Source organism: Muscardinus avellanarius (genome assembly GCF_963383645.1).
Source record: "Muscardinus avellanarius genome assembly, chromosome: 8".
In the NCBI taxonomy this organism is placed as follows: Eukaryota; Metazoa; Chordata; class Mammalia; order Rodentia; family Gliridae; genus Muscardinus; species Muscardinus avellanarius.
In genome coordinates, this window is record NC_137794.1 from 81267362 (window position 1) to 81289708 (window position 22347).

Below are 22347 nucleotides of genomic sequence, written 5' to 3' on the forward strand. Positions count from 1 at the left end.
GAACCCAAGGCCTGTGCGCAGAAACATCCAAAGAAACGTGTTATCACCTGGACAGTTTACAGTTTGCTAAAACTTGACCCTGCGGGCATAAATGTTACCATCTTGTGTTCTTGACCAGTGCTTGGCCACAGGCTGAAAGAATTGATTCCTTTAAAATTTAAACAATGCTTAAAGGCTGTGTCAGACATTGTGCAAGTCACCGGCAAGGCCTTTGCTTGTGTGCAGTGCTCATAGTTGATCAGCAAGCCACTATTTACCTAATGAGACTGTGAAAAACTATACATTTGCAGCAAAATGTTTTAATTTGGTCCTCTATTAAAAGACAAATTGCCAAGGTGTTTTACATAAATTTAATTCACAAGCATGTACACAAGAGAATCACTATAAAGAACATTGCTTCCTGGTTTATGAATAAAAAGTTTATCCTCTACTTACACCTAAAACATACAAAAAATAATCTACAAAAATCGTTTACAATTGAATTTAGCTAAAGAAACAGCTTTCCTCAGAAACAAAAATGATTGTGTGGTGGTAGTATTTTAGCCATCAAAAAAGGAATGTAAGTAACCAATAAATATAATGTGCTTTCTCCATATAGACATATTTACACTTAAGTCTTTGGCTTATGTTATTTTCTAAAAAGAACTTTAAATGATCCAGCCATCATTGCACATTGAAAGAAAATAAGCCAGTTATATATATTTATATAGAGATCTGCTACACTTGGAACATATAAAAATGAAATTTACTATGAATTTGCACAGCTTTTTTTTTCTTCCCCTGCAGATTCAACAGCTTTTATTTTCAAAAGGGAGAAAAATGCCACATCGAAAGTATGGACTCATGCAAAGTGTGGTGGCTGATCTACTGACACCAAGAGGAAAGGCAGCACATTCACTGTACAAACACTGATTGATAAGTTCTCTTTTGAGTCTGTTTTTTAGTAAATATAATTTGTGTGGCACTAAATGTTGACGCTTTAATACAGTAATAGAAACTAATCAAGTCCTTTTTATTAAGATACACAACTTCATAAGAAAAATACTTTGACCTCTCAAATGTAAAAGCTTCCCACCCCCCACATTAAAATCTTTCTGCACAGGTGTGACAGGTACAACAGTTGCTGGCTCAACGGGTTTGGGTAAAGAGTCTCATCCCACTAAGATGTTTCCAGGTACTCCAAAGCCACATCATAGCAGAAACGGTACTGCTCCTAAAAACCGTTAAAACAAAAGGGAAGAGAAAAGTTGAGAAAAGGGCTCATAGCAAATAATAGCTACCAAATGAATACTCTATCCCTGGTTTAGATTATTCAACCATTGTGAATACTTATATATATAAGGGAGGCAGAGTTTTTTTTATATAATTTGCAAAATTTCAAAGCAAAGGGAATTTAAGGGCATACCTACTACCCATTCATTTTGTAAAATCTGAGCATTCTACGTCAAAAGTCCCTCAAATTCACCTTCTTTTTCCAACTCAGTCACCAGCACCCTACACAAAACCAACATCATCCTGTCCAAGGTAGAGTAGAGGGATTTCCAGAGGACTCGAGAAAGGGGGAAAGATGGCTATCCCTTGTAAAAGTGAAACAGCAGAAACTTAAGTCTTCAGATTTTGTGTCAGGAAGCAATGCATGGCCTGTGAGAATAATCCAGGAACAGGAAGTGGTGGAGAGACTTTCTGGGCGGAGTGAAGTGCTCATTTAGTTATCTGATCATCTTGGTAAATGCAGGGCAAGAACAATGATACCTTGGTTTTTCTAGTTTACTTTTCTGTGAGCATATGCTACACAGCTGCTCCTAACCCAGTTCCATCATGTACGTATGTGTAACCCACATATATGTATTAGAGAGAAATAACTATCTTTCATACCCTGCATATAGCTTCACTTATATGAAGTTTTGCACTTGTCTACCTATTTGCTCTTATTTTGTAAGCTGTATTCTGGGTTCTTGAGCCGAGAGATACCTGTGTAACATAAAAATTGTACTCTATAGTTGGCAAGAGCAGAAAACTGTTGATGATGGTAGTTTAATAGTTTATAACTTGATCAGAAAATGAGAAATTGTGGATAGTGACTAAAAGAAAATCCAGTTGCTCTTTAAAAACACTGTGTGTCTAAGGTACTACGTTAACCTATAGGTAAAACCTCAGGTATATATCTTATCATTTAAGTCAATTTGCTTTAAGAAGTAAACAAATAAGTAAAAAGAGCAGGATATATTCTTACACAACAATTTACAAAAGTTGATTATAACAATTATTTAGTGGCTCTATTGTGAAAAACAGTCCTTTGCATTTCCCAAATTGAGTAAAAATAATTTCCATCATCATTAGTACTTTACGTGATATGTGATGACTTTATGTGGGTAGAAGGGGACACTCAGCAATCTATCAATTAGGCAGGAAAGTCCCCACGACAATTCATTTTCAGATCTGACCACCTAGGTGCATGTGAGGTCGAGTCAGTAGGTAGATATACGACTAACTTATCTCTGAGCTCTGTCTAAGGATATGACTCTGTGACTTACCGGGGCTTCCACCATGTTTGGCTTGCTGTTCCTTAGTGTCTTTACTGCATGGAAAACATCCACCACATTTTGCCGTTTAACCATTTCAACAACGATGCCAATTGCACAGAACATGCCACTTCTCCCACCACCGTTTCTGAAAGCAAAGGAAGCAAAGGTAGTTAATAGGTTTGGGGACCACACATCTCACCATCAGATATGATTGAGAAAAGAAAACATTTGTCTTTTACTATGTAGAGGGCAGAGAGTACTTGATGATGAGGTTAACCTATAGATTACACTTAAAAATAGGCTACAGGCAAAGACTGCTACTACCTAGAGACCTTGAGAATATGATGTAGCTGTAAATTCTATAAACCAAAGAAGTTGTTGTTTGGAATAGTGTTCAAAAAAGTCTGTTTGCTTACTTATTTATTTATTTATTTATTTATGTATTTATTTATTTATGTATTTAGTGTGTGGTGCTAACGATTGAACACTGGAGGTGTTCTACCTCTGAGCTACACCTCCGACACTTTTTTTATTTTGAAGGCAGGGTCTCACTAAGTTGCTGACAATGTCACTAAGTTGCTGAGGCTAGCACTGAGCTTGCAGTCCATTTGTCTCAGCCTCTCACGTATGTGCGATCATACTTGGAAAGAGTTTAAATAGGCTGGGCTACATTGCTGTACTCACAAGCAGTGGATGATAGTCCGGCCTTCTCCTTCCTCGCATTCCTCCTGCCATTTTTCTACCTGCAGTATCAGTTTCAAAAACGATCGCTTGGAGCCAGGCACTTCCCGATGAGAAGCCCAGCCTAGGTATTGAAACTGCTGAACCATCAGGTAACCCTCCTGGGGCTGCAAAGGAAAAAGTATTTTTTTTTTATGTGAATAAGCTGAGATTGGAACTTATGCTAAAAAGTAAAAGGTGCAAGCAGTTTACAGTGTAAGAGAAATTCACATGAGATTGAGTCTAGTTGATATAAGTTTTTAGTATGTCCATGTGGAGACATGCCAAGTCACACCAGCAGGAAACAGGGATTATGCTTTTACCTGTTCACACCTCACATTCCAAATCCAGTTACCAATTCCCGTGATTATACTTCCTAATGAACTTTCAAATTCATCTCCTCTTTATGACAAATGCAAATCACAAGTTATAATTACCTTCCAGTTGCTCTCTACTAATACATTTTGATTTCCCTCCAATCCATTTTACTATGCCTCATAATTATTTAAAAATACAAAAATGATCTTGCCATTCTCTGCTTTAATGGCTTCCAAAAGATCTTACCAAAAAATCCAAATCTTTGCTATGACTTAAAGAATCCTTACATAATCTGGCTCTACTTCCTCCTGCAGACTTCCTTTTTTTCTAACATAGTATTTAAACTCTAGACACATGGGCTTTCTTTAATCTACCAGGTCATTTTGCACTTTGGGAATTTTGCCTCAAAAATGTCCTGCTTTTTTACCCTTCTCAATCCCAGGTGGACTGACCAACTTCTTCTGTTTTAATAATGAAACTTGTGTGTCCTAGGAAAGCTCTCTATGTTGTACAGAGAAAGATAGTTGCTTACTTCACCCCCAAAACACCTACTGATTTTTCAAGTCTGGGCTTAAAATACCACTATCTCAGAGAAGTCTCTGATCACTCAACTTTGGCTGATCATCCAGCTAAACATTCTTTGTTTTGTGTTCTTCCTTTACCATATGTATATAATATTAGTACATAAAAGATTATACAATTAGTAGTTTAATGCTTGTCTTCCTTGATAATGCTTGTCTTTAAATATTTATATATTTAAAGATTTGTATCACAACAATATTGCATGCTATTGTCCAAATAGCTGTACTGTTGAGAAAGTCAAGGCCTCGGACCCTGAGTAAAAAATATAAGGTTCTGTGGTGAAGGATGATCATTGTTTTAGGTTAACTAAGCAAAAGAATATTGGTGAAAATTATCCATCTTTGAAAATTTTGATCCAAGGTACAAGAGTGAAACCTTTAATTCTCCTTTACTGTTATCAGCAACCAGTGGTATTAACAGTTATTGCTATAAGCAACTGAAACCTCAGTTCAGATAAATAAATTATTGTCCAATGAAGTGTAAACATCATTTACATTACCTTTTTGGTAATTATTTTATATTATTTTTGAACAGGCCTTTAACCAGTGACATTATAAAATAAAATACGTATCAGTGAAAAAATATGAGGAAGATTATGCAATGTACTGAGTAAGCATTATCATAAAGCATCATATGCAAAATTCCTGAGGGCAAAGCCTCATGCATCTTCTGACAGGACACAGACCCTACCTTTTGCACCACCCAACTTATTGTTTATGCATACTAAAAGTTTGATAAATTGAACAATACTAATAACAAGACTAGGAAGAGAAAAAAATCATGTGCTAATAAGTACTACAAAATCAAATATAGAGGGAGATAAATAAAAACAAATATACATGGTAAAAATAATGTAACACACACTTCAGGTCTGGTTCCTAGAATAATTTTCATATAAACAGCTCAATTCACAGATGAGTTTTACTTTCTTAGTTCAGCAGCTACAGTTTCTCAGCTAAAATATTACTAGAACTGTAATATAACAGATGTGCAGACATAATGAGATTCCATTTAAATTAACATCTAAGCTATGCATGAATATTATGACATGATTGAAGTTATCTTTTTTTTCTCCACAGAAAAGAGCAATAGAATTGGATATGATTTTTATCCCTTGCTCATAGTTATATACATACACACTAATTAACAAGGCACACACACAGTCATTTTTATATGAAGAACACTGAAACATGACAATCCTAATCACACACTTAAAATAATATATATGTATATATATATATGTATATATATATACATATATATATATATATATATATATATATGGAAAGTGAGAGAGAGAGAGAGAGAGGGAGAGAGAGAGAGAGAGAGAGAGAGAGAGAGAGAGAGAGAGAGATTGGTGCTTTAAAAAACAAAGCATTATCTCCCTTTAAGAAAAGCACAATTCCATGGAGGTCACTTAATGTTTCCTTTTTAAATTCTGCTTGTTATCTGGTTACAGAATCTAACCAGCTTTTGCTTATTTTTTTATTTTTTAAGAACAGACCATCAAATTTGCCATTTAGTGGAAAGCACCTAAATGGTCAGGGAAAGATTGCTGAGGGATTCAGCTGCTCCTTAGCCAGTGGAAAAGGCACAACAGTAGCAACACAGATTCTCCCCTTTCATATCTGCTCAGAGCCAGACATGGGGACATTTAGAAAGATGAGACTGTGGGTCAGAGGAGCACCAGTGATGGCTGCGATTTATCTTCTTTAGTCCTGGATTTCTGTCTTGTGCATGGACTTGGAATAGTGGCATGGGACTCTCATACAATGACCTGACATATCCCTTCCTCCTGGGGTGAAGCTTCTCTGTCATCACCATTATTGTGCTCTCATTTTTTGATTGCATGCCTCTTCTGGGCTGGATGTCAATAGTAATAAGACATGCAGTCATCCGTCACGTAAGTCCACATATGCTAAGGTGACAGGCCCGGAATATCAAACTTGATTAAGCCACTACACCTGAATCTAGATTTCCAGATGGAATGTGCTAGTCAAGTAACCAACCAAAAAATTTAGCTTTTTAGCATTTCTTATTGTATTTAGAATGCATTTTTGTCTTTGTACTAAGGTATATGATACTTACCAGCTCAGGAATAGGCTATATGACACATATTAATTACTCTATTCCTATTGTAGGGATTGGGATCATAATGGGAATGATCTCCCCTCACGATCATGATCTACTTGCTCTGAACCAGCTCTACTGAATGAGGTAACAAAGACTTACTCTTGTTAGATTGCATATCCTAAAAATCCGGTTGATGACATCACAATCCATTGAACAAGACATACATTCCACTTGGATAGGGCCGTATCTCAGTACCCCTTCTTCTGGCCAGTACTGAGGGCAGCCCTAGGGTATTGAGATGTGGAAAGGAAAAAAGAGTATTACCTTTTCTAATTAGGGCTCCATAAGGTCTAAAATAGTATTTTATTTTTACTTATTAAGTTATTAAGTTGAATATAAATACACAGAAACAACCCCTGGCCATTAACCTGGGACAAGTCAACTTCATTAAGCATCACAATGGAGGTGCAGCCGTAATCATACACTAATCTCCAGAAGTCTTTCACAGTATTTGGCAGCGGGTATTGAGTGACTATGAAAGCTGCTGGTTGTCTGTAGCTCTGAAAAGAAACAAGGTAGGCATAGACATATGAGAACTGAAAATGCAGGATCAGTTGTACAGATGCAACACATTTTAATGTAGGAGCAGTAAGAGGAGCAGCTACACACAATGATGAATCCAAAGTGCTTCCTAAACCATGAGGACCACTGGAAGGTACTAAAACTAGTAATAATTCACGTGGTAGGAAGACTTGGAAGGCTCCAAAGTTATCCAAGAATTGATTTTTTACTTCACTGAGAGAAGTAAATACAGGACAAAGACAAATGAAATGAAAGAACTTCTTCAGGTTAAGATCCTCTATCAGGTATTTGTTGGGCTGTTTCAGGTTCCCAAAGGAAATGAGTCTCAAGAAGACAGAATGCAGAGTAAGCACAAAACCTCCAGTACACTGGTCTATCAGAGTGTGTGTGTGTGTGTGTGTGTGTGTGTGTGTGTGTGTGTAAATAAAACTGACCTTCCTCCTTTCCAAATAGGAAAAACCACAGGTACCTCAAACTCTTGTGCTTTTTTATTATGAATATTGTCAGCACATTCTGTAATAGAAATCACATTTCCATGGTTTACTGGGCATTTCTAATGTATATCAATGGTCATAATGATTGTTTTAATCATTTTAAATCCTCAAAAGCCAAATAGCTAGCTCTAATGCTGTGCCTGGTCCACATAAGAATGCGGTGACATTTGTTCTACCCAGTGGCTCTTGATTAGGACATAATCCATTATCTTTTCTCAGACAGAATAGTAAAGTCAATGTTTACCTGGACTGGACAGTCTGTTATTCTGCAGACTCATGTCTACACTAAAACAGAAATATTCTGTGTAAATATTTAAACCAATGGAAAGACTTTGAACAGCCCAAGGATTTTTTAATTTGTTTTTGCCTTTAGATTATTCTGCCCTGTAGCACAAAAAGGAGCAAAGTGACTACGACTGGTCTTAGATTTAGAATGTGGGCTTTGTAAAGGCTCTACTCCATATGAGACTTCCAGTTCAAAGAAAGGCGTTTTGAAAACACAAACAGGAGCAATGATGTAGAAAGTCTCACTAAGAGTCAGGAAAGAATAAATCCTGACTTCTCATTTTTCCTTGCTATGTTTTCATAGTTGAAAGGGTAAAGGTTAGAAATAAAGGTGATAAACTATTTAAAATTATCCTGAACCTTCATAGGCCCCTTGCTTCTTCCTGTAGTAACCAAAGTAAGGTGGATAAATACATAATTTAAAACTCTCTCTTTCCATGTTCTTCTATTTACAAGTTACTAACAAACTGGTAATATGCCAGAGTACCTACTCTAGTTATTTATAGTCTGTATTAATTAAAAGCGGATAAAACAAATTAGCTATAAATTACTAGAATATTATATTAAATGTCATCGATTAAAATTTCCCCAATTAATACCTTTGAAGGAATATGGTATTCTGTGATTTTAAAAAATTATTCCTATTGATATTCAAAACAGATAAGGCATGATTTTCTTTTAGGAAGTAATGATGATGAAAAATTAATGTGTAGTATTTCCTATATAAACAGATCTCCATATCTACAGTAAAGCTTCAAAATCTACAGTTACTAAGGATTTCTATAGGGTAACCTAAAATCATTCTCCAAAAAATACTATATTTCAATGAGAGTTTGCAATTTTCCTTTTAAGCTATTTCAAATTTCTAGATAAGAAAATTAGCCAGTGTTCAGTTATGTAGATTTTCGTGGCACTTTACACTAACAAAGAAGGCAGTCTCTTACATCCATAAGAGCTGCATTGATGTAGTTACTGCTCTCCCCATCAATTGTAATTAAGAAAGGCAGACATCTGTCAGGTGGCAGCATGTCCATGAAACGGTTCTTGTCATGGTTCCTTGGCAGGCAGGCTATACTGCAGTCTTCAGCTTGTAGTCGAGGGGTGACTGAATTAAGAGTCTGAAGAGAAAAGGGAACCCAGGTTAAAAGACAGTAACCCATTTAATGACATTACACAGATCCATCAAGTATTTAGGAAATCAAGTAGAAAGTGAAGGATTTGTACAAGGCAATAGCAGTTGCCATTATGACAGACCAATAGATTTTTTTGTTAAAGCTAATGAAGCCTGGAAAGTGACAAAGAAACAGGACACAGACTGTTCCATGTGCCTCTTCTTAAAAGGAAAAGGGAAGCTAAATAACATAGCTATCTGCAAAGTACACTGCCTAACCAGAGAAAATAGGGTGGTCCATGATGATGATGATCCTTCAAAGTCTGGAGATGTATTATTTGTAAGCTCATTTTGGCAAGGTGTATTTGGAGATCTATGGTGGAGTTTCGGGAAGAGCACTGGACCCAGAATCAAAGTATTCATTTTTAGAGCTCATTTTGCCTCTGTTCCTCACTACTTTCAGGGATGTTTTAAGGGCAGTGAAAACGTTAGGGGCTACATTAAAGTCACTGTTTAGTACAAACATCAGCTATTATTTTTAATGTGCTTGATCTCTGTTTTGTGAGTGGCATAGAAGGTCAATTTCCATAAAGCTACATGGGGAAAAAACGTCATAAATATACACAAAACATCACTAAATTTGACTTTTATAATATCTTTCCCCCTTATTCTTCCTTGAGTATGAACTTATTTGCCCTTCAGGATATAGCAGATATGAACTTATTAATACAAAATGACTACATACTATGTATAATGAAAGAGACAGGTTTTATATTATTCTTGAAATAGGGTCAAAGGTTATATATTTGACTTGAAAGACCTTTCTCAGAAGAACGATTAACATCCGGAAGAGACTGAATAAGTTGTAAAAGAGGCCTTCGAAACAGTCCATACCTGAAATTCATCTTTGAGATGTGAAGAGTTGGTCTGGGAGTCTATTCTAATCATATCAAAATATGCAGCTTTAAATTCACAGACAGGTATGGCAGTTTCTCCACATAAGCAGGCTTCTAAAATGGCATCATGAATAAAAATGTACTGTTCCTATCAAAAGAAAGCACAAGAAGATTTCATTCTATTTTAATAAAACTTTTCTGTTGAAGGTAGATGAGACAGAGAGAATTTTCTCTTTGCTGAACTATTAATTAAAATACTAAACATTTTGAAAAATATGTAGTATTTTGTTTAAAAAATGTTGGAAGATTAAAAAAAAAGTAACCAACCAACCAACCAACCAACCAACCAAACAAACAAACAAAAAAGCCACGTTTACTAGAGTTAAATCAGTATACCTCTGTCTGGACCATATTAATACGACGAGATCTTAAGGCTTTGACACAGTTATAGATGTCCACAACACCCTCTCTTTCTGCCATGTCCAGCATGATGTCAATCACAATGTAACAGCCAGTTCGTCCAGCACCAGCACTGTGAGAAACATTTAATTGAAAGAATAGTTAGGAGCACGTTTGTCTTTGTAAACTTAAATAAAGGTATTTTCCACTTTCAGATAGGTGAAATCAAATTGATTTAATGAAGTGTGAGATGCTTAGTACATGCTGTTTAGAGACTTATTAATGCATAAATAACTTCATGTGAAGTATCTGCTTTGGTAGAAACTGAGATCGGAACAAGAATTTCAAATGACTTTCAAACTGAGTGTGCATGCGTGCGTGTGTGCGTGCGTGTGCGTGTGTGTATGCGTGCATGTGCGTGTGTGTGTGTTTTAAGTTCTATCTCTAGCACAGTCTTCATTTCATATAAATTTAATCCACATAATTTCAAACTCCAACTGGTATATTCATACTATAAAATTTAATTCCAAATTGAAATTCTTTCATACCCTTCTGGTTGTAGGTCCTTTACAACAATGTAAAAATGGTGGCTTACTGTTGTGAGGACACTCATGTAAACATCAAGGCAAGAGAACATTAAAGAAAAAAAATTACAAAGCCATTATATTGTAAATCTGAGGGGTCACAATTTATAGAAAATGCTGATGGGGCTGGGTGGGAAAGAGAATAATAGCTATTGAGGAGGAAGATCCCAACCAGAGAAAGAATGCTACAATGAAAATTTGAAGGGAATATAAAAATTAATTGTAAGGTATAGAAAGAGTCTAGACAGGTCAAAATGAAAGCCACTATCTTCTTGTATTGAGCTAAAAAGCAAAATCGTAATCTAGTTTGATTATTTTAATCTTCTGCGAATGTTTCTTCAATTCTGTTTAAGACAGTCAATGAAGAAAAACAGATAAAGAATTTTTGGGGAGGAAAGAAGGAGAGAAGATTCACTTTGTAGTCAGCTTTTTCCTTTCTATAAATCCAGAGATGTCCCAGACTAAGTGGAAAATAGCATGTGGGTTTTGAGTATCTGGGAATCCTGGAGCAGGACCGAAGCAAGAGATTCTCAAAAAGGTCACTCTCTATGATAAATAAAAAAGAACCCTGTATTGAAAACCCTTCCATCTCATTTCCTAAATGCTTAGATGGGCTAGTAACATTATTTCTTTGTTATCTAGATTTGGTCACTTCTCTTAAGCACACTGTTCTTTTAGAAATTTAAGCAAAAAGATAAATTGTAGCTCTATTTCCTTTTTACCCCTACCATCTTCTCAATCACTGTTCCCAGGGTTTGAGACAGGAAAGTAATAGAAGAGTACATCAGATTTCTTGAGAAGGCTTGAAATGAAGATTGTCCTTCCCAGGGTACATAGTATCTGATCCTTATGGAATACCTTGCCTTTGTTTCATTCTCTGTTGTTTTTTCCCCTTTTATACAAGACCATTTAAATCTTGAATAGGTTACATTTTCAGAAAGAATAAAAAAAAAAAAAAGCTTCACTACAACCTATTATGTAGCTTGGAGAAGATAGTATTTGAGAATGGTGTGCTGCATTTGGAAAAGCTTTTCAGATTCAGTACTTATTTTTCTGGTCACATCTCAAAATGAGGCCATGTAATTTGCTTTTAGTGTCTCAGAATGCTTGTTTTAAGAGAGGTTTCTAATCAGAAGAAGTCTGGATATAATGCTCATGGTTTTTGGCATGTATTTGCTGAATTTCACTGATGCCGTTCTCAAGGTCCTCTGATGGACGGTGTTTTGAAAAAAATTTTTAAATAGCTGTTTTGCGGCACAAATTCTTGCAATTTAGGCCATTTACTGACTCTGTATATCTCAAATTTAGTTTTAAAAGCTGGGATTCTAGTGGGAATTTACTAGATTGGCAAGAAATCTCTTTTTTAACCTACCATTCCAGACAATATGGGATTTGCAAACGTGATAAAGAATCAAAACCCCAAAACACAGATGTTGCCACTAAAAGGCAGTTTCCACACTTTTAATTGTGGGTGGCACTACCCACTTTACGATGCATGTATATATTTCTTAAGATGCAATTTTATATCCTACTTAAAGTTAACTTTTCTTTTATTGCTGTTTTATATTTTCTGTAATACACACAAGCTGGAACTCTGTAAGCACACGTTAGTTCTTGTGCTAAAAGCCTTGTCTAGATACTCAAACAGCTGACGCATACATTCAACAGCGCGTGGATCACGACTCACCTACAGTGCACGACGATGGGGCCTGCGCTGGGAGGGTTGGATAATTTGACTCTCCGAATAAAGGAAAGAAGCCCAGTAGCGTGGTATGGCACTCCATGGTCAGGCCAGCCCGTGAAATGGAACTGTTTAACTTCACGGATTTCATTGTATCCCCTCTGTGCAAAGATGAAAAGTAGTGTTTTCAAAAGGACCCAACTAAAGGCAGGGAACATGATGATGGGAATAAGACTTGATTGACAGTGATACTAATTAAAATTTTATCAAATTTGGTATCTTTTCTAAGAAGAGATGCTGGCCTAACATAGCCTAGCCACCTACCTTTATCATCAGAAAATTACAAGTTTTTGCTCATTTCTATAAGTCTGGACAAATTTTATTACCGTGACAGCTTGCTTCTTACTGGGAATGACAACACATAAAATTATGAGGGGAGAAGGAAGAAATGGAAAAGCCTAAATGCTGCCCTACTGACCTAAAGCACCGCATTCTCAAGTGGAGCATAAAAGCAACTTGCCAGCTCCTCACCTCACAAAAAGATTTTAATGCCCTGCTTAGCCATGTTGAAAATGGTTTGGAAGCATAGCATGGAGGGATTTTCCAGAACTGTGGTACTCTAGATTGGTTTGTAAAAATATACAGACAGCTAAACTGTTTGTTGGGTAAACTATTTTTTTCCCGTAGCTCTGTGAAATAATTCAGCACTTGAAGTATTATAGTCACAAAAATATCAAGTGAAAGCAGCAAAGCACCCACTGTGCGCCAATCCTGTGGGGTTCATTTAAAAGAACCCTAAAAATGTACATCACAAGGCTTCTCCTTCCTTCTATTCAGAGAAGTCTGGGGAATGGGGTAGCACAGCTTGGAGAGTGTAAATGAACTATTGTAACATTTATTTTAAGGAATTTACATTTGTAGCCAAAGGAAAAATGCTCTCACTGTGGTATATGTAGTTCTAACTATTAGGAGCCATAGGTGAAGATGCCAATCTCTCTTGTTCAATAAGAAAAGATAAAAACATTATGTTGAAATAAATAAACAAAATGGATAAGGGAAATATTGGTTGATATAAAATAAAACCTTGGAAGCCAGGTGTTCTGAGTTTTATAATTCTTTGTAGTTTCAATTCCTGGCGCAAAATGCTACACAAAACAGGCCTTACCAGGTAATTATTACTCATATGCTAGACATCATCAAGAAATCATGCACATAAAAAAATCCCCTTCTTTGCTACTTTCTAAGTCAACTCTAGGAAGGAAGATCAAAAATTATTTCAAGATTTGGATTTTGACAATTATTTTACCTTCTTTACATTAACCCGTTCAGCAGAGTGAGTGTATGGGCCTTGTTCCCTTTCTCCTTCTGGTACATGTACAACACTTTTTGTTTTTAGTGAGTTTCCCATCTAAAGGTAGACGCTCCCCTATCAATTTTAAGTTAAAATTTCCTGAGTAATTACAGGAAATTTTCTCCCTATACTCCCCATCCTGTTTTTAGTTCAAAATAAGAAAAAAATGTTAAAAATAAAAGTCCAAAGATGTTCCAGTTAGGTGTGCACGAACTCTGTATAATAATGTGAATATCAAGCATGTCTCCACTCATTCACATCTCATTTTACATCCTGCAATACACTTTTATGGTTTTTATAATTAGGACCGTATCTTAAGCATATTCAAAGATATATCATAACTTTTATGATTGTAAAATAATTTTAATGTCTATTTCTCTTCATTGCTAATATAAAGGACTGAATTATGAAATTTTATTCTGAGTCAGTCATTTAAATAAACGCTTGTTAGTTTCATTATTTAAAGTGTTATCTCTAGTTTTCTTGATATAAAATCCTTTTATTTTACAATAAGTTTATCTTTTCTAATTGTTCATTTATTCCTTTTGCTATCTTACTTAATTTGTTGCAATTTCCAAAAATGTTGAATACGAAAGTATGATTTTATCACTTTCCCAATGATAATGGAGATAATAGTATTCACATTAGTTTATTAGAATATACTAATGGTGTTTAGTTTCCCACTACTTTACGTGTTGTTATAGTTAGATATGAAATATGCCCAAAGAGCTCATTTATTAATATTCAAGGTTGAGATCACCTAGTCATGAAGGTTTTAATTCCAGGTGTGGATAAACCTATTGTAATGGCTTTATCTGGGTGATGGCCCAGGCCTGTAGGGTGTGGCTGGAGAAAATGGATCCCTGGAGGTATGGTCTTGCGGATTATGTATACGGTTCCTCCATCCCTGGCTTGCTCTTTGGCTTCTAGCCTCCATGATGTGAAGAGCATAGCTGATGTGTTCTCACTTGCTTTCTGCTTCCTGCCATCATGCCCTGAGATCTGCAGTCCTAGGCCTCACATGGACTGAACCCCAAAACCATGAGCAAATAAATTTTCCTTCCTATAAATTACATGGTCAAGTCTTTTAGACTGTAGCTATGAATATGCTGATGAATACACATGTATTTTACTAATTGTTATTGAATTACTTTTATCATGTTCAGGAAGTCTCCTTATTTTTCCAATTAGGATATTACTACAAATGTCTTTTAAATAAAATTAAACACATTAATCTGTTAATACAGTTCTATAATTTTGCTCTTTTAATTACAGACCTCGTGAACTATCTGGCCAGAAATATCATTGAATTATGAAAAATATATCATGTTATTATACTTTCTTAATTCACTGATGAATTCAAATTTTCAGTATTTGATTTGAAAAGTTTTTATATTATTAAATAAAAGTGGCCTGTGATGTTTGAATGTTCAAGACAGAGACAGAGGGTGAGTGAACAAGGGAGAAGAAACAAGAGAGAGAGAGAATGAGTTTACTTGAAAGAATACCAATCTTTCTCTAGTTCTGACAGTTATGCTAGCTTTTCAAACACAGTTTGCTCATTTTAGTAGTTTTCTATGTCCAAAAATGTTTGAATAACATAGGTATTGTCTATTTTATTCTTTTCCTTTTTGTGGCAATGGGGATTGAGCCAGGGAAGTTTTACCTCTGGGCTACACTTGCCCCCCAACCCCTTTTTTTTGAAACAAGGCCTAGCTTTAAATTTTTGATTCTCCTGTCTCAACCTGTCAAGTACTGGGAGTAGATGTGTATGCTATGATACCCAGCTATTCTTTGATAGGATAAAGAAACTTCAAATATAAAACTATAGTGTAATTTTACTATCAATTTATCAATTATTCTGTTTTCTTCTTTTAGCTGTTCAAGTCTCTAACGCTTCTTGGGCCAATTTTATTTATTTATTTTTTGCCCAGTAATTATTATTTGCTAGAAAGTCAGTATCTCTAGACTAAAATATATACTCAAATTTAGACATAATATTTTTATAACTTTCCTAATAGTAAGTATAACTGTAGTTATATCTTTCTTGTGTTTTCTAATATGGTATACTTTATACAATATTAGAAATTTTCATTGTGCTTCGTGTAGATTTGGCATTAGGACACTTTTTCTTTTTTCTTTTGGTGGTACTGGGGTTCCTGGAAGCCCTTCTACATCCGGGCTACACTCCCAGACCTATTTTTACATTTTTATTTGGAAACAGGGTCTCCTCTGCCAGCACGTGCGGCTGGCTTCGAACCTGCGCGATCCTCCTGTCTCTGCCTCCCAAGCGCAGGGATTACAAGTGCTCACCACCACACCCGGAGACATTTTATCTTTTCAAACAATTAAGTTTTTAATTAATTTTTACTTGTTTTTATATCTAAATTTTCTTTGTTTTATTTTACTGATATCTTTCTGATTTTATGATTTTTACATGATTTTAAATTGCATTTTAAAATAGTAATAATTTATGAATATAAATCTTCTTTATAAGGTAACCTGAGATAAGTTTTCATACAAATTGCTGATCTATACAATATAAGTTCAGTTTTGAAAAATCATTAAGGGACTCTTCAGAGGATTTGGTGATTTATAAAAGGTAAACTTATAAGGTCAATGATCGGTTGTTGCTTTTATTTGAATTTGGAAAATACTTTAAATTCTTAAAATATATGCAGATCTCTTTATGAGTAAGTTCATGATTGATTTTTATAAGACATAGAAATTTAAGAAAATGCATATTCGACATGTTCTTTATATATAATGAAATTTATCTATTCATTAAATCAAGCTTAATTTGTTTTTGAAATCTGTATCATTGCATATTCTATTCTACTTGATTTGACTAAGAAATTTCCACTCATATTTTATATTGTGATAATCATGATTATGCTGTTCTGTATAATGCTTCTTTTTGTTTGATATTGCCTCTTACTATTTTTTCATGTTTGAGAATTACTTTCAAGTATCATTGCTAAATAATGGTTTTTCTGGATCATATGTTTATAATAATTTAACTATTTCTGTATTGCTAGGCATTCATGGTTATTACAACTTTTCAAGACACTAAAATAGGCATGTTGGCAGTTGCCTTTCTTTAGCTTTTTTCAGAGAGTCTGATGGTTTCCTTTCTGTTTGCATTAACAGTATGCATTTAAATATTAAAAAATAAGCTGAATGTGGTGGTGTACACTTTTAATCCCAGTACTTGGGAGGCTGAGACAGAAGGCTCACAGGTTCAAAGCCAGCCTTTACAACTCAGTGAGGTTCTTAGCAATTTAGCAAGACCCTGTCCTCTACTCCCCCTCTCCCCCCAAAAAAATAGAAAAAAAGGGTCTGAGATGTGGCTCACAGTAGAAGGCCCCTTTGTTTCATTCTCTGCAAAACAATAACAAAAAATAATATTGAAAAACAATAGGGTTTTGTTGTGAGTGTGTAACTTTTAATACACACACACACACACACACACACACACACACACACACACACGCACACATTGGTACTGGGGATAGAACCTAGGGGCATTCTACTTCTGAACTACACCCCTAGCCCTATTTTTTTATTCTTTATTTTGAAACAGGGTTTTATTGAATTGCAAAGGACTTTAGTAAGTAGCAAAGGCTGTCTGTGAACCGCGATCCTCATGTCTCAGCCTCCAAAATGCTGGGATTACAAGTGTGCACCACCACACCCAGCTTAACTTTTAATATTTTTTGACACAGATAAATTCACATTTTGTGTGGCCAAAATTATTAAGATTTTCTGCAGTAACATACATTTTGTCCTGTTTCAGTATACTATACTGCCCTCCTTGTTTTAATTTTTTCCTTAAAAATAACATAAACCAGGCACTGAGGTGCACGTTTGTAATCCCATCATTTGGGAGGCTGAGACAGGAGGATCTGGGTTCGTGAACAGCCTCAACTACTTAGTGAGGCCCTTTGCAACTCAATGAGACCCTGTTTCAAAATTAAGAATAAAAAATAGGGCTGAGGATGTACCTAAGAAGTAGAATGTCCCTGGTTTTCATTTCCAGTACTGCAAAAAAAAAAAAAAATTATAATCAAGATCATGTTACCCCTAAGTTTAAAACACTCCAATGGCTTCCCAGCTTACTTTTGGTACAAACTAAAGTTTTGCTATGAACTTCCTTAAGGCCCCCTTGGCCCTGTAACTTCTCTGACTTCATATTTCTTTTCTCTTCACTTACCTATCTCTGAACACTGGTCTTCTGGCCATTTCTCTCTAACTGAAGACTTAAGCCTTAGATCACTGAATGAGTCTTTCCTCTTTCAGAAACATTCTCCTGATAAAACCCCTCCTACCTTCTCTTCCTCCAGGTCTTTATTCACATTTTTTTTTCCAAAAAGTCCTTTCTGGGTCAACCTTTTTTTAAAGCTGCAAAACAGTTCCTCCCCTAGCTCAGTAATATTCCCAGTAATGGTTTTCCCTGCAATAATTTTCATGCTATATTTGTACCCACTTATATTTACTGCCTGTGTCCTCTCAATACATGAGAAGCCCCAGAAGAGAAGGGATTAAAGGAGTCTCCAGGTTTAGAAGTAGCCTGCACAGAGTGAGCAATCAAATAACATGTGTGGGGTGAATGAATTAGTAGATTTCAGAGCATCATCAACAGAGTCTAGCAGAGATTTTTAAGAGGACAAAAAGGTTTCAATGTACATATTTTAAAGAGAATTCTATATAATACTCACCCTTTCCAAAGTGAATGTCCTAACAACATATTCAGCAAGTGGTTCCATTTCTACACAGGTCACTTTGAAGTCACCATAAACTTCGGTGTCATCAGGCCAATATTTATAGCATTTGACCTAAATACCAAAAAGAATTCTTAAGTATACTTAAAGATGATTTAACTCCAGTGATAACTCATTAGATCATAATTAAAACATAGTAAAAACAAATCCATAAATGAAAAAATCTGTTAAACAGTACACATTGTATATTCTCAAAAATGTATAAGCCTAATACATTTAAATTTTAATCTAAAATCAAAGCTACTTTATTACTCAATGAGAAATCAAATGATTTCTCAGAAGTTAAAGATCCCCTTACAGCATTCAATTGAAATGCTGTGTCTATAAAATTTTTCAAACAATTAGATATAATCTCTTTTAAGCATATCGTATTTTGCTTCTCAACTATACTCTCATTTATGGCAAAAAAATATATAGGCAAAAATCTTTTTTCCTCTTACCCGGCCAACCTCCACCAAATTAGTGACCATCACAATGCAGGCAGACTGCTCCTGCCAGATCATTCTCCAGAAGTCATACACAGTTTCATGCACAGGGCCTAGAGAGACATGCACATAAGTATCACATGCTCAGAGAAATTCTGTACGTACTAAGAAGTTTAGATAAGATAAAGTAAATAAAATAAAATGTCATTGGAATTACATAATTCAGTTTATATCTAAATTCATGCTACAGGAAAACTCATAGATATATAGAAATCTTCTGTTTTCAGTTTATACTTCATAATTAAGAAGACCTCACTTGCATATGTTCGATTATACATCTCACTGTGATGTTTAACAACAATGTACCAATAAAAGTGTGAATAAAATGGGTTGACCATTTCCAAGCTTAAGTTCCATGCAAACATATATGAAACACAGTAATTATAACAGGTATGCATATCCCAGATACATAATAAGAGGCAAACACTGAGGCTCAGATAATCCAAGTACCACAACACTGTTGTTTTTTAGACTTAGAATGTGATTATTAAGGCACTGTCACTAGCAGACCTACATACAAAGTGTGCCTCTGTAGTAAATGACTTCCCTAATAGAACATTAAGATCTCTTTCTTACACAAGTAGCACATGCACAGACATAGTTACACGCACAGATACACATACACACACACACACACAGACATCACTAGTTTCTAGGGTATTTATATCTGTCTCTAAGTGATTTTAGTGAATTAGCAAATATATGTGAGAAGTAGAAATCTTGCCACCATCAACCAAATTGTATATATTACCAACTAGATAAATGTCTATCATTTACAAATAGTACACATTTAGTAGTTAATGAAGAAGCATCCTTACTATAAGGACACATCCCAATATTATTATATATTGCCATTTTCAAGTTGCAAAAGCATATGCTGGGCTATACTGTATTCAGTACCAAAGACTAGGAGATTTTTCAATGCAATGGCTGATTGCTCTACCTTTAAAACATATTCACCTAAACTCAAACACTTATAAAATGGCCTTTTTAAATAAGATTTTGCACTAAACAGATGTGCAGGTTTCTCTTTTGACGGCCAATAGTTAATCTGGAGACATAACTATAGATTTCCTTTAAGTGCTTTTATTCCCCAGTGAACCACTGTATGACTACTTCCCTACTGTCTTCCTATTTTCCATGAGGAACATAAGTGACTAACTTCCCTCTAGCCCTCTGCTGTGTTTCAGTCTTGACTTGCAATTGGTCTTGGGTGTTATCAGCTGACCAACAATGCTGTAAGAAGACAAGCAACATATACAAGAAGAGACCCTGCTACCCTTTCATCAAAGTTAAGCATTTCTTCTGCCTAGCATTATTGACTGGTGTTTTCAGACGCCTCACCTGGATACCAAGGACCAAATCACAAAAAAATTACCAGCAACTTTTCTTTTACTTTTGCTACCTGATATGAACCCAGGGACATTCTGCCTCTGAGCTACAACTCATCCTTATTTTATATTTTTAATTTCTTGAAACTGGGTCTTGCTAAATTGCTGAGACTGGCCTTGAACCTGCTATCCTAACTACTGGGATTATAGGCATGTGCCACCACATCTGGCTTCTTTTGCTCTCCTCCTCCTCCTCCTCTTATTCCTCCTCCTCCTCCTCTTATTCCTCCTCCTCTTCCTCCTCTTCCTCCTCCTCCTCCTCCTCCTCTGCCTCCTCGGCCTCCTCCGCCTCCTCCTCCTCCCCCTCTTCTTCTTGTACTAGAGATTGAACCTAGAGGCATTTTGCCACATTCCAAGACTCTTTTTAAGTTTTTATTATTTTTATTTTTGAAACAAGGTCTTGCTAGGTTGCTAAGAATCTGGCTAAATGCTGAAGCTTGCCTCAAGCCTGTGATCCTCTCATTTCAGCCTTCCAAATACTGGGATTATAGGCATGTACCAACATACCTAGCTTAAACTATAACATTTATAAAGACAAAACTTTACCTTGGGTTGCAATGTAGTGGCTTGGTCTCTGGTAGCCCTAAATAGAGGAACAAATTAGTTATTATTTTACATCAGTATCAGAAATAAATGAATGAAGGCATAAAATGATGAAGAAAACCACCTGTTAAGATTAAGTTATAGTAAAATATCCAGAAATGAGTAGTGAACAGAGAGTTCACTTCTCAAACCTACATTCTCTGAAAGGTAAACATAAAACAAAAATTAAAAAAAAATTTAAAGGCTCTGATTAGAATGTATATTGTATAATTGAGTTTTATTTTCTACAAAATATCCTCATAGATTTTGTTTGATTTCACTAAAATGTTTATGCCTTCATGTTAATCTTTAGTCATTCATTCCTGGTAACACTGTGTTTAAAAATATTAATTCTTACTTTATCATCCAAAAGTACAACACACTGCATTACAAATGGACGAGGACATATTAGAACCATAAAATAAAAGAGAAAAAACATTCCAATGTTAGAGCTGGACAACGCATGCGTGCATCAAATCAAAGTCCTGTGGAGATTTTTTAAAAAGAGTACTCCTGTTTTATAACATGTTTAGGAATCTACAAAAACTATTTTGTGTGTGCTGATACTGCTAATTTACACACACATAATCATAGGTACACACATATATAGGGAAAGAAGAGTTTTCAATAGTGCATCTTATCCTGAACAAAAAGTTTAGTACTTTTTCTCAGTATGCCAGAAAATGTGTAAACATTTAATATGGTTTCAATACATTATTTCTTATAAGGAACGAGTTGTTTGTTGTTCTCTAGTGGTTTGATTTTCAAAAGATTGAGTTGAAAATATATTGTAGGTATGATAAGGTTAAGTTTTTAATCTGTTGTATACTTACTAAAGGGCTTTAGACTCAGCCTGTGGTAAAAAGTGTCCACAGTGTGGTATGGCGACTAAATATATAGTTGCATGTAAATGCATGTGCACTGAGGCTCCAATGGGAAATTTAATACTATTTTTATTACACTGTAGCAAATTTTGAAGATTTCTATTTCTTAATATGCCAACATAGCATAATGCTTTATGGAAAACAAATTTTCACATTTTACAAACATTTCATCTCCTGTTTTTATGAAATATTCACCAATTATATATGTCTTTTAAATATGATAATAAGAAAGTCAAAATTATGAAATCATGCAGTAATCAGCCAAAATTCACTGGTGTCTTAGCAGACTGGAGACCATGTCTCATTTAAAACACAGTGCTACATTATGAACCAAAAAGAATTAAATAAGGCTCCAGTGTATTTGTCTTTGCAGAAAATATAGGTTATGATAAAGAGGTAAGAAAAATTATTAATTTGACAGAGAAATCTTGATTTCTTTTATTCTAGGGAGCAGAAGATTAGCTGTTTCCTATGATAACAAGACTGATCAAATTACATATTAAATGAGAATATGATTATTATGATTATCATCAGAAATGTAATCAATACACTCATATATTACACTTAATGCATTAATTCAACTAAAGAAGTAATTATAATTCTCAAAATAATAAAAACAGGAT

At 35.1% G+C, this 22347-nt stretch overlaps 1 protein-coding gene across 4 annotated transcripts in view; it reads right to left on the reverse strand.

The window, feature by feature from the left end:
* Nucleotides 1–1159: 1159 nt before the first annotated feature.
* Nucleotides 1160–22347, reverse strand: part of PTPRK (protein tyrosine phosphatase receptor type K) — a gene marked incomplete at both ends in the record, with an annotated part of 572810 nt that continues 551622 nt past the window's right edge. For all 4 annotated transcript variants that reach the window (XM_080700525.1, XM_080700524.1, XM_080700523.1 and 1 more), the window contains 12 exons: nucleotides 1160–1213; nucleotides 2535–2670; nucleotides 3210–3373; nucleotides 6378–6503; nucleotides 6647–6778; nucleotides 8524–8697; nucleotides 9585–9734; nucleotides 9983–10118; nucleotides 12257–12411; nucleotides 18320–18436; nucleotides 18823–18920; nucleotides 20805–20841. In XM_080700525.1, the coding sequence (XP_080556651.1) occupies nucleotides 1160–1213; nucleotides 2535–2670; nucleotides 3210–3373; nucleotides 6378–6503; nucleotides 6647–6778; nucleotides 8524–8697; nucleotides 9585–9734; nucleotides 9983–10118; nucleotides 12257–12411; nucleotides 18320–18436; nucleotides 18823–18920; nucleotides 20805–20841 (1479 nt within the window). The remainder of the gene's footprint in view (nucleotides 1214–2534; nucleotides 2671–3209; nucleotides 3374–6377; nucleotides 6504–6646; nucleotides 6779–8523; nucleotides 8698–9584; nucleotides 9735–9982; nucleotides 10119–12256; nucleotides 12412–18319; nucleotides 18437–18822; nucleotides 18921–20804; nucleotides 20842–22347) is intronic.